The sequence below is a fragment of the Lepisosteus platostomus genome, chromosome 12, assembly GCF_059453375.1.
Source record: "Lepisosteus platostomus isolate fLepPlt1 chromosome 12, fLepPlt1.hap1, whole genome shotgun sequence".
Taxonomy (NCBI): domain Eukaryota; kingdom Metazoa; phylum Chordata; class Actinopteri; order Semionotiformes; family Lepisosteidae; genus Lepisosteus; species Lepisosteus platostomus.
This window is the reverse complement of record NC_142622.1, coordinates 5,080,698-5,094,080: the sequence shown is the minus strand read 5'-3', so window position 1 is coordinate 5,094,080 and position 13,383 is coordinate 5,080,698. Positions and strand designations below refer to the sequence as shown.

Here is a 13,383-nt window from a genome sequence, read left to right as displayed (position 1 = left end):
AGGAAGCTTTGAGAAGCACTGTGAAGAGATTTAGGAAGATATGCAAATCACTGCCTTCAGCAAAGCAGTGGGCGTATCCCCTGATTTTAACTTTCTTTGTATGTGCTACAACTTTAAATAAAGCTTTAGTATACTCTGACTTTGTACCCATAAACAAAAAATACTCATGAGATCTAAGATCTGCTCTTCATACTTTCAGTGGAAAGGATCTAGTTCTACATTTGTTTTGATATTTGTGATCATTTGACACAAGTGTTGTTGAATAAGTGGAATTACAGATGTATACAATTTTACTATATTACTTCCCTGTAAAAATATAATTTTAAAGTGGTTCTTTTTGTAAATAGACGTGTCAGTACATTACTGGCTAATGCATGAAGACAATTCATCCATGTTCTATTGTTGCAGCTGTCAGATAATTTTGTTTGTACTAATTGAATTGTTTGGGAGGAGTTCATCGGTTTTTAGGAATTGCAGTGAGTTTGTTTGAAGTAAACAGTCATTTTCCCTCCCCGCTTTCATTACAACTTTCTTTTCCCCCAGTGAACTCTTTGTAAAGCCAGTACTAGTGCAAGGTTACTTTTACCCATCAGCTATTTGTTAAGAAAAACAAAAACTTTCCTGTATTGATATGATTGTAAGCCTCCATACTGTTCAACATAGTACCTTAAAAGTAAAGTGTGTGACAGCTCTGGTTCTGGAGGAATGAGTGAGCTCTCACGTTGCTCGCAGTTTGACTTGATGGCGATTTACTGCGGTGATCATTCCCTCGATTTGTGGGGTAATTACATGCTGATAAACTCCTGCTTAGGAGCTGTCTGCTGATATTGATTGAAGGTAGGGATTATTACTCTTAGCAGTCTGAAGCTGCACAAAAAAGGCTTGCAGTCTGCCAGATGCCTCCTCCCAATTACGGCAGGGACAAGAGAAATCCGTGACGGGAAAATGGAAATGAAACTCCTGGCTTTCGCTTAGCAGGCAGCCCTTTGACTGGTTTGGCGCACCGAGATGGATGGTCGATGCTGTGACCTCCAAGACGCGCCAGAGTCCAGCTCGATCAGGAGCTTAAGTCTCAGGTTGTGAGAGTGCACAGGTTACCCTAAAAATAATGTGTTGTATTTGCCCGTTTGTGCACACCATCCAGTTGATCTCTGCACATCTTATAATGAATATGAAGTAAATAATGGAATTGCAAACAGTAATGTGGCATATGTAAATCAAAACTACTCACTGTTGAGTAGCGTACTCAACACTACTGTTGTAGTAATGTGCAGTGATTAAACACACTCAGCCTGTACTGTAATCAGCAGTGCGTTCTTTATAGCTCACAGATTTGATATTTTCTTGTGAATTTACTCTGACCATGGCCGGCAAGCGCAAATCTGATGTGAAAATTGATACTGGTGCAGTGAAGACGCGGTGTGAAACGATTAAGCTACAGGCAAGAATGGATAGATTGAATAGATATGAAATGTGATTCTGAAATCAAAGACTGCGTTTGAACTTGGGCTGCTGTTGTCCGTGGTGAGTGCCACTGTGATAGACAAAGAATGAATAAAGCATGACGCTACTAGGAGCTGCTCTCCTGAAATCAACTTTTATAATTAAGCAGAGAGGAAATGGAAGAACCTTTAATTTTGTGGATAATAGATCAATAAAAAAAACCTTGCCTCTAAGTATTGCCTTTTATCTGTTAAGGTATGTACTAATAATAAATATTACATTCATTCTGTGATTGTGTTTAAACATTTGTCTTCTTTAATTAAATTACTTTTTTTAAATAATGCACAGTAATACTGTGTGTGCACATATTGTAATTTTACATGCAAATGTCTGTAATGCTTAGCCTTGTTGTAGATGTTAGGGTCATTACATACACTGTTTTCAAAGAAGGGCTGTTATTAGAAAAATGACTTTGTGATGTTTACTTTTCTTTAACTTGAACGTCTTCAGTACAACTATTAGACAACTTGTAGAACTCTAAAAAAAAAAAAAAAAACCAACTGTAAAAGCTACGCCCTCTCAGCAGTAGTCGGTCCTGTGGAGAAACAAAACATGCAATAAAGGTTCTGCCTGTATTGCTACACACAGTATCAACCTCTGTAAAATGCTACAATTAATTATATTATTGTGCTTATTCTTTTTTATGTGAAGTTTTTTTAATCTAATAGATAATTATAGTATTATAGTTTTATATATAAATATTATAGTTTTATGTATAATACACACTGAATCGTTTCCTAAATGAACAGGTTTATTGAAGGCTCAATACGTACTGAATGTCCTTTATGAGTACTGCACAGTGAAATATGGAAATGTGATTTATGTAGAGCTGGGGTTAGGTAGCAGATTCAGGAATGTAACCCCATGTATGCTGATGACTCTCTGAAAACATTAAGTTGACTGATTTTAAACTATGAAAATTCAGGCTAAGCACCTGTAGGGCAAGATAGCACAGTGACATTCCTTTCACATTCAGCCCACTAATAACAAAAAGTTCATGTAGAGACATCTTGTAGACATCATTTGTTATCAGTTTAATGGTCAGACTTTCATTAAAGTTGACTTGTGACTCATTGTTTGTGAAGAACATATGCCTAGGCGCTTACCACAAGACTTTCAGTGTGTTCATTGCACATCAGATTAGTAAACCTAAGAGCCAAATGTGTAGAATAAGGTACAGATCTGTTATTTTAGTCTTTAATGTCATGCCATTAACACCGTTCCAGCTCGAGTAGGCCTTGTAAGCGCTTTTCCTTTTGTATTCATTAGTGAAACATTTGGAATTTACTTCTCTGTGCACTTCAGACATTTTCCTTGTCAGAATGATTTTGTAGTTGCAAGAATGCTATAATATGCTTTCACAACACAGTGAAGTGTAACATCATACTGTATTCTGCAACTGGACCTTTAAGAAGACATAGAAATGTCAATTAATGCGTAGCACCACCACTCTGTCTTAACTTTTTCCAGGTTATAGTAGTGCTGTCAGTCTTTTACTGAGATTAAAACGCCTGATTTATTACAAATAAAAACAGAACAAAACACCTACATTGCAAAAAAAATTATACAGTTATACGATTTTTTTCCCCACGGTGAATTGTATGAGTCACCCAGCAGTTTGCTGGCTGATGTCTCGGTTGCTCCAAGTATATAATCTTGGCTTTGCACCAGACTGCAGTGCTGCAATACTCAGTGTGCTCCACACCTTCTCTACCCAAAGGGGGGAGATAGTGCCTGAAACTGTGATAAAAACTGTGACGCTGTGGATAAGTCTGTGATAGAGCAATTAGAGGTAGCCCAAAGGTATTCAGGTCCTCTTTTAACTCCGAGTTATAAGCAGTAATGTTTAAGTCACTCTTTAAAAGGAAATTGGGAGGCTTGGGCTGTTATATAGCCTTATGTCTTGTATAGCATATTGGTGATTGTGTGCATTTTTACTGGAATTGTTTCTGTTTTGCTGACGATTGTAAAGTTTAGCCTTTGCTACAGATTTTGATCAGTTTTTCATGGAAATTAAAGACGTTGCAGTGGTCAGGAGCCTTTCGAGGAGCACATCAACATTCTCACTTTTTATATAAACATTAGAAAGGCCGCCAATTAGAGGGTGTAAAATGCCAAACTTGAAGAAGCACAGACATTGGGCCACATCCACCTAGTCTGGAAGTCTATTCAAGAAACCTACAGCTGTTTGTGTAGAGCAGTGTTCTGTATTCTCTGGGCTAAAAAAGTTTTCTTTTAGTTTCAAATTGTAACCTAATGCCTTTGTTTAGTATTCTGAAGTCTGAAGTACTGTAGTCCCCTGCATTGACCCTGTCTAAACCCTTTGGGATTTTATATACGTGGATCAAATCTGTCTCTGTCTCCTTTGTTCTGAACCGAAGAGATTTGATTTGAAGAGATTTGAAACCTTTGTATGCCAATCCCCTGCAACCAGTAATCACTCCTGTATGTCTTCTTTGAACACTTTCTCTACAATATCCTTTTTTTATGGTGGCCAATACTGAAAACTGTATTCTGAATGAAGTCAAACTAATGTAGAGCATAACTTTGAATTAAGTTGCACATATTGTTTTACCCAAGCATTCTGCTTACAAGGAGAAACAATATTTCTGAGTGCTGCAAAGCAGCATTTTTAACTTTGGCTTTGTACAGATTTGGTCCATTTACAGTATGTGCCTGCAGTTTGCAAGGGCAAGACACAAGGGGACTTCTGATTTGGATAAATTCAATTTTGTATGGAAATGAAGCCGTGACTGCATTTTTCAAGACGGTCTTGTTTGCTTACCCTTATGTCCGTAGTTTGATGTGACTTCTTACTGATCTGCTGGGCAGGAGGCCTGTGTATAGTGTCACCCCGATGGGGACTACACTTCAGCTTCAATCGTGAATTAAGTGGGTCCCTTGTTTTTGATTTCTTGCATTTATATACTGTATGTTACTGGTATGTTATTATATACTGGTGTGTTACTATCCAGCCACACAAAAGGTGGTATAAGCTAGAATTGTTGTAGCAAGTAAGACAACGATTGTTGCACCCAACTCACATGAAGTAACAAGCTGCAGTCTAACACTTCTTTTATCTAATGAAGATAATCAAACACCATAATCTGAAAAGTATTTCCCACCGGGAATGGCATAGTGATGGTCCAGGTGAGATATCAAGCGGCAGAATCCTACATCTTCAACAACTGAAAACGGTTGGTTATCTAGTGCAATAAATTTATTTATTTTGGTTGTGATTCCTTTTGCTTTCAGGCTATTGCTGCTGTACTTTTGGTATCTCTCAAATGTCGGCTGCACTGACGGTTGTGTAAATGCCGATGTAGCCTTATCCGTCTTTGTGAGCTCTGCTAGTTTCTGATACTGTACCTGGTCGGGTGATGTGCTCTTAAGTGTTGTATCAGGTTAGTTGTATTAAAATTCTTTGAGACATGTGAGTTTTACAACCATTGCATATAGCATTGACTTGATCTAGATCAAGATATTTAAAAAAAAACTGTCAGACGGATGACGTTTTCATTTCAAGGCACACGGCAAAATTTGGGTTCAAATATTTTGCGTCATAGATCGGCTCTCGGTATCGGCCAAATGAAAGGAACATCGGCCGATCACGTATTTAGAACGGAAATCATCTGATTCCGATCTATAGCCAATCGGTCCTTCCACCCCTAGTGTTAAGTTTGAGTTTCCTGTGCTTATTTTTACACTTTTGAAGCTGTCAGTAATAAAAATTAATTAAAAGAGTGAAAACCTGAACTGATTCAAATCATAAAAAATGAAGCCTGGAAACACAACAGTTATGTTTCAAGGATTTGCCTTCAGGTTTAGATTGGGTGCAAGGTCTTGTGATTGAGCAGTTCAAAAAGAAAAGCAAAATAGACTGTGGCTGTGATTAACAACTGAGACCTGGATTTAAAAATCACTCTTAAAGTATTATTTTTGAGGAAAGGTCATGCAATTTAATGCAGTGTAGTCTTTTCTTTTTCATGGTGCTTCAGTTCTTTGGCTATTCCTTAACTGAGGAAGTGCTGGGGTCTGTTGGGAGAGTTGCAGCAGAATTCACAGTGATTAAGCCAGGACTAGGTGGGTATGAACTGGAAGAGTTAGACAGGATATGGCCAAGAACCCTTGTCAAGGAGATTAAAACTGGTAATTAAGAACATGTGCACTCTCGTGAGTCCTTTCAATCTGACTAAAACTTGCTTTAAAGAAACAGCGGAAATTGCCAAGAATTTCCTAAGATCTTAAAGGAGTCCAGCAATACACTGTAGCTCTTGTGCCAAATCAATGTGTAGTGTGAATATACTAATTTGCGGATTACAATGCAAAGTATATTGAGAAAATACCTGCTAGGCACTATGGTAACAGGTCTACTGAACAGTCAGGATTTGAAAATAAAATTATTTGACTAAATGCTTACTTTTTAGCTGCTAACCACATTTCAGTTTGTTTTTTTGAAAACCTGCTTCAAACCTAAAACAGGGACAGTATATTAATTCACCTTTCACCATGACAAAGCACAAGGCTATAGCTACAGCTGTACTAGCTTATGAATAGGAAAGTGACTGACCTTGAGTTGCCATATCTAAGTCTCCTATTGAGATTCTGTGGAAAGACTTAACAAAACTGCTGTCCATAAGTGATTCCTAAGCAGCATGAGAAAGTTTTAAGAAATGTGCCATGAATGGGCCATAATTGCACAAAGCTGTGGTGCAAATTAGGTACAGAATTACTTGGAGCTGTAATTGCTGTCAAACATGCTTCCACCAAATATTGAGTTCAATATCTTGCGTTCTGAATATCTATGCAATCAACATATTTCAGTTTTTTCTCTTTGTTTTTTGTTGACATTTACTGTAGCATCTTACTCTTCAGTCTTACTGTTTGAGCATTCTAGTTTTGAATAAAATGTTAAGTGTAAAAATGTGAATGTATTGTATAATTTCACAAAATGTAACACCTTATCAAGAATCTAGACACTTTTGTGAGTGTCACGACCTTAAAAATGTATCTGGGGTTTTACCAAAAAGCCACAACAGAAAGGTTCACCCGTGAGGTCGGATTCCCCCGGAAAAGCAAATTAATTTTATTATAGCCCACCCCAAAAAAATCCAGAAAACCAGAAGTAAACGTTCGTATTCCAAACGGGAGGGGAAAGACGGAAAAAAAAAAACAAAAAAAAACCCAGGCAAACTTACTGACTATAAAAGAAAACAACTAGATAGGCTAGAACATTGAAAAAAGAAGTGGTCGTTCCTAAACAATAAGTCCGGACCAGAAAAGTCTTCCGCATTCTACCCCTGTCTACACGAACTAACTGACCAAACCTGAACAAAAGCAAAAAGAAACACAGCATGTCTTTCCCCATCCCCTAAAACACACCACTCAACTATCTTCTTTCACCATCTCCGATCTCTCAGGGTCCCCCGTTTGCAGTCTCGTTTTCCCCTTTTAAATGCTTTCACCTCATTTGCCTAATTTATTAATTGGCAGCACCTGGAGAAAGAGGAGAAAGCAATTAGGAAAAAAAAAAAACCTCTCCAACTAAGGACTGTAACAGTGAGGCACTGTGGCTCAGCTTGTGTTCAGACTATCTAGTGGGAAGTTTACTTCAATTGCACAGCAAATAAGCTGTATTAAGTTGTACAGAAAACATCTGGACGCATAAAATGCAATTAATTCATAATGAAACGTATAGTAGATTATAAAAAACAGTATTTGAATCCTGATTTGAATTAAAATGCTGTACTGAAATAGGAGTCAGCACTATAGAGATGTTTTGTTGTTGTGCAACTGATTTTTTATTTCTTTCAGCGAATTAAATTCCAAGCTGCAAGACACTCTGGAGCAAATAGAGGTACGTCATTTCTGATTGAGTAAATGACAGGTTTTCAGTGTAAATTCTCTACAGTGGGGAAGACCTTTATTTTTAAACCCTTTTCTACAAAAAAAAACATTTATTTTTATAGTACTCCTGAAAGGCTAAAAGAATATATTAACTGAGGTTATTCTGAATGTCTCAGCTTTGGATGAGCCTTGATTATCTTTAATAAATTATGGTAAATGATGGAAAGAGCTTTATTCTATTTTTACAAATCCAAAACCAAATTAAGAGTTTCCTTGGTGTAGTTGAAAATTGTATAGGGTGATAGAAAAATTTATCTTTTAAATTATTCTGTTCAGTAAATGTGATTGCAGGGCATGCAGCTACTATTATTTTCTTTCAAAGCTTACACAAGTGTTCCAATACATTTAGTCTTACATAATCCTCACAATAATGTTTTCCTTTGCAAATTCCATGTATTTTATTCCTTTCTTAAATTATTTCTTGTATTAAAGTCTAATAATACAAAAATGGGACTGATGTCAGCAGTGATGTTCTTTACATTTGAGTGCTTTGTAACTCGTGCTACAGATGTAAAATGAAGTTGGTCTCGGGTGTAACTCCCTGGACACACAAAGACCTCCCTTCATTGTTTTCAGTAGACTAATATATCATTCATTCTCATTGAGAGACCTAAAATAAAAAGGCGAAATGGAAAAGGTACACCAACTTCTTCGAGACGCTTTTCTTGAGAGTTAAATAATTCATCCCTGTCTTCCATTTAGAGTTTATCACAGAAAAATGGAAATAAGTTTGCTTCAGTTTAAGTGTCTTTGCACTTTACCATTATTTTAATAGCACGCTGTAATTTCAAGTTCCTGAAGTAGTTGTCCTGAAGATTTCAAGGTTACTGGCTCCAGGCTAATGCACTTGGAAGAACGGAATGAAAGAATGAGATTTCTTTTATCAGTAATTTATTAATATGCAACAATTTCCATTTTTTTAGTTTTTCCACCTCTTCAAAGGTATCGATTTTCCAGTTACTGACATCTTGACTGTTGTGGGCTGTTAGAGGGAGAGGTATTCCACAAAGTTTTAACGTATCATATGTAAGAAAACTGATTGCATTGTTAGCACCCTGAAAAGGGCGATGTTAAAGAAATCTTTGTTTATTGCAGCCTTGGCAATACAGTTTTTATTTTTCCCATATTTACCTATTTTATTTCATTAACCCATCTTTTCCCTTTAGGAACAACTGGATGTTGCCTTGTCGAAAACCTGCAAGCACTTTGACGTCACTCATTATACCAAAGTTCAGCAGGCTTATACGCTCCTGGGAAAAACGCAAGTGAGTTGTTGCCATTAGCTGAGTTGTTCAATAACTATTACTGCAGTGTCAATTTGTGCCATTTAATGGATTCTTCCTGTTTAAGATAATTATGTGAGTCTTGCTTCAGAAGACTTTTGATGAAGTTTATAAATATATTAATTATTAAATGACAGGCCATAGGAATTTGGAGAAATGTAAATGTTTAGTTTGAAATAACTTCCTTTGTTTATACTGTATCATTGCATGAAAAGTTTAATAAACCTGTGCATTACATTTGAATCTTTGGCTGGTGAACCAAATTTTGAACAAATTCCTAGTATTCCAAAATTGTTTTTTTTTTTGTCCAGAAATTTGTTTTCATTGTAATATTTCAACAAATAATAGACCTGATATGGAATACAGAATGGCTGGATGAGATCATTAACCACTTTCTACCAAATGGGTGGGATAGGCAGAGTAACTGTTTTCATGTTCTCATAATGAGCATTATTTACTTATTTAGCACTCAAACTCCTCTCCCACACTACCCCAACCCTATCAGTCTTTCCCTCTGTATATTCCACCAAAGATCTGCCAAACGCTGTGTCACTCTGTAGTGAATGATATGTTATAAAAGTACATTTCAGCCATGTATTTCTTCTCTTAGAGAAGAAAGACTTTAAAATCAAACAGGAAGAGCACTCGTCCAGTATTAATTGATATTGTTATTGTAACTCTTCTACAATGCTGTGAGCATGTCCAAATTACGTCCTGATACGTGGGAGTAATTGTCAATTATTAGGAACATAAGTAAGATTTCAAATTTGCTCATTTAGTTTCTTAATAACTAATTGATCTGAGGATCTCATCCAGTAGTTGCTTGAAGAATTCTAGGGTACCAGTTCTAATAATGTGGCTGTTATCAGAAATACTAAATTTCTTTCACTGTGCATTGTTACATCTTCATTTATCTCTTAAAGTAAAATAAAAGTAGTGTATTCATGTTCTCCAGTGAAGACAAATCAGCGCTGATCACTGTCTGAGACATACAAAATCTCTGTGGCACCGAGGGCGCAGTATAAACCTCTGTCAGGATCAAAGACAGCCGTAGAACAATCAGAATATCTTGGAGAGGAGTTTAAAATAAAGTGCCTTCAGTTCCAATTATATGTTTGCTGTTGTGTAAGTGTAAGATGTGTATTACTTTACAACTTACATTGAAATCACCAGTTATATTCAAATAAGAATGTGTGCTAATTAAACAGATCTATATCCAGTGGTCAGTGTTTCGGAATAAGCAATGAAGCCTTAGGCAGGTTGTCTTGGATGGGGTGTTTATTTTTGGAAACAAATTACCACATTTGTTTTCTAGTTAATAACACTTAAAAGGTAGCCGCAGAAATAAAATACAGGGAGTTCACAATGCAGAAGGTTACTTAGGGTACTTTTGGGTAATTGTGCTGGCTAATGGCTGCGTAGGAGCTGGCTGGGTTTTCAGTGCTATCATGTTCCTCTCTGCTTTCTTTGCCCTTTTTTCAAGATGATAAATGCTGACCTTCTTGTCTTAAATGTTAAAAGCCTGAAAGATGTCTATTTCACCTTGAGTCTTCCTCACAAATAAAGTAATTTGGATTTGTCTATTAAAAATACATCCATTTGCCTTAAGTGCTCCACTGCCAATGGCCAGCAGCTGTGCTGTTTATCTGAACAACGCTCTGTCCTTTTCTTTTTATCGCACACGATCTCACATCCGTTACCTGTTTGTTTGCACCCAAGACCAGTCCAGCTTCGTGAGAAAAAAGACTCAGGCATGAAGAAGTTGTGCTGTTGATTGATAAAAAATAAACAGCCATGCTTGGTCCGTTACACACGGTTGATGGTGACTTTGAAGGCCGTGTTCAGGGTCGCAGATGTCAGGTAGGCCCAGATGTTTTCTTCTGGGCTTCAAATAGATCTCCATGTATTGGCTTGACTATTCTTTTTATTAGAAAAATCCCACTCAGGCATACCTGCTAAAACCTTATTAAGTGGGAATTCACACATGAATGTATAGCACGTTTGAAATGCAAATGCTTGGCCTGTCTTGGCCTCAAGGTTGGCTATTATTTTTAAGCGACCATTTTGATTTCTTGACATGCATTTCGTCATGGAATTGTTTTTTTTCTGTTTTAAAGTGTGCCGGTTCCTCTGTACACAGTTACCTGTGTTAGATTGCTGTGAGACAGTAAAGAACAGGTACTTGTTTCCTGGAAGGTGATGAAAACCAAAGGTGACCGAAAGAAAGCAAAGGAATATGAGGAGATCAGTGTTCTTTGTGTTTTGTGTCTTTGCCTGCCCACAACATGGCTCTAGGCATGTGTGAGCTTTTCTGCGGTGACTTTAAGGTGGCTTGGCAGAGCGTGAGCTGTTGCTGTGTTATTTCTTTGTGTTTCCGTGCCACTCACTGACACTCAGTCAGTGCCAGGGCTGATCTTGTTAGTGTCTAATCTCCGTACATCCTAGACAGCTTGAGCGCAGCGCGTCACACTGTTATTAATTTAAATACTCCGTTTTAGATGTAGGTATACTGGAAAAACAATGCATACTTCAATGGCAAGAAGCCAGCAGCTACAACAAACAAATCAGAAATAGTGCCAGTACATTAGAAAGTGTTATTATTGTTTAAATAATAAATTAGAAATAGAAATTATCTTAAAACATCAAACAACAAAATCTTAAAAGTTTGATTATATTATGTTTTGTAATGCACATAAACACCTAATCAGGAACTTTAAAATAGCTTTCCTTTTTTATGTATATGCATTTTTACAATTTATGATAAGCATACATATGCATTTCATCATTAATTAATATCTTTAGTATTAAAAAAATAGGCAGTATTTTGTAGAAAGTAGAAAAGAAACGGTTTAAAGAATCTCGATGGAGAAAGTTATCTTTCACTTTTTTGTATCCACAGACTGCAATGGACCAACTCCATATGCATTTCACCCAGGCCATTCACAACACCGTGTTCCAGGTGGTGCTGGGATATGTCGAACTGTGTGCAGGAAATGCAGACACCAAGTTTCAGAAGATGCAGTACAAAGATCTCTGCACGGTATGTCCCCATTTTCCCACTGTGAATACTGCAAGGGCAGTCAAGAGGGAGCTTCTCGTGCTATAGTACTGAAACTATCCGTGCTACATTTGAAATATTTAAAAATAATTTTAAGTTGTGTTTGTGCTAAGCAGTAGTAAGAACCCATTTACACTTTTTGTATAGTTTTAGGTCAACACTTATAAAAATATAAATATAAAAATATATATTGTTGCTCTGGAATCAGTCCAGAATAGAGCAACCAGATACATCCTAGGTTCAAAGGAGAGAACTACACTGACTGGCTAAAAGAACTAAACCTTTTTGATCTTGAATAGAGTAGACTATGAAGGGACCTGCCCTCAAGTCAAGCATTCAAAATCTTCAATGGTATTTCCACAGTCCACCCAGTGGACTTTGTCAGAACCCACAGAGGTAGTAACTGCCCAGCACCTTAAATCTGAAAAAGGTCTTTATTGGTCTGGTGTTTCTGTAATGATAATGATTGCATATGATGTATAGTAGTCTCCTCCCAATTGCCAGCAGCCATATCACTCTGCAACCCACTGAAGCTCAGCAGGTGTGAGCCTGGCCTGGCCAGTACCTGGATGGGAGACCTCCTGGGAAAAACTATGGTGGCTCCTGGAAGAGGTGTTAGTGGGGCCAGCAGGGGGCGCTCACCTTGCACTCTGTGTGGGTCCTAATGCCCCAGTATAGTGATGTGGATACTATATTGTAAAAAAGCACCCTCCTTTGAACGAGACGCAAAACCGAGGTCCTGTTTCTCGAAAAGAATAGGGGTGTTCACCTGACATCCTGGCCAAATTTCCCCCTGGCCTGTACCAATCATGGCCTCCTAATAATCCCCATCTATGAACTGGCTTCATCACTGGTGTGTGGTGAGTGTACTGGTGCAGTATGGCTGCCGTCACATCATTCAGGTGGGGCTGCACACTGGTGTTGGTGGAGGGGATCCCCATTACCTGTAAAGTGCATTGAGTGGAGTGTCCAGAAAAGCGCTATATACTGTAAGTATATATACTGTAAGAACTGTTATTATTAAGTGTAAAGTAGGATTTCAGTGTGCTGATAATGTTAAGGCCAAATCAAATAGGTAATATTTCATGCCATAGTGCGTTCTGAAATTTTCATCTGTGTTATGTAAGCTTTGCTGGTCATATAGTAAATATTTTATTATAGGAAGGTAATGCATAAACTACGACTAACATTATACAGATCTGTTATATTCATTTTCACATAGGAAATCCGAGTTTCATGAAAGAGACATTTTGTTTTTGTTTTTCATCATGAAAGGTCTTTGTGTAACATCCCTGACTACATTTTGAGGCCAAGGCCTGATTCATATGCATCAAAAGCTTAAAAGCCCAATATTTGAGTTAGGCTGAATAATAGCAGAAATTTAAGAGATTCTGATGTGATAGGCATTTGAGTTTCTGAAAATAGCTTTTGATGCTATCTACTTTATGGAATTATAACCAAATTTGCCTTTTGTTTATCATATATTATTATATTAGGAACAGATTACTGACATATCCATATCACATATTTCCCTTGCAAACATACAGAGCTTTATACAAGCATTGGGACAACAAAGTCAAAATTAATCTTTGCTATAGGCAAGCAATTTGTGTGATCATAAGATTAACAGGA

At 37.2% G+C, this 13,383-nt stretch overlaps 1 protein-coding gene across 2 annotated transcripts in view; it reads left to right on the top strand.

Moving 5' to 3' along the window:
• vps50 (VPS50 EARP/GARPII complex subunit) overlaps positions 1-13,383 on the top strand; it is a 131,481-nt gene that overhangs the window by 35,676 nt on the left and 82,422 nt on the right. For both annotated transcript variants that reach the window (XM_088600541.1, XM_088600540.1), the window contains exons 10-12: positions 7,318-7,360; positions 8,577-8,675; positions 11,593-11,733. In XM_088600541.1, coding sequence (XP_088456667.1) covers positions 7,318-7,360; positions 8,577-8,675; positions 11,593-11,733 — 283 coding nt within the window. The remainder of the gene's footprint in view (positions 1-7,317; positions 7,361-8,576; positions 8,676-11,592; positions 11,734-13,383) is intronic.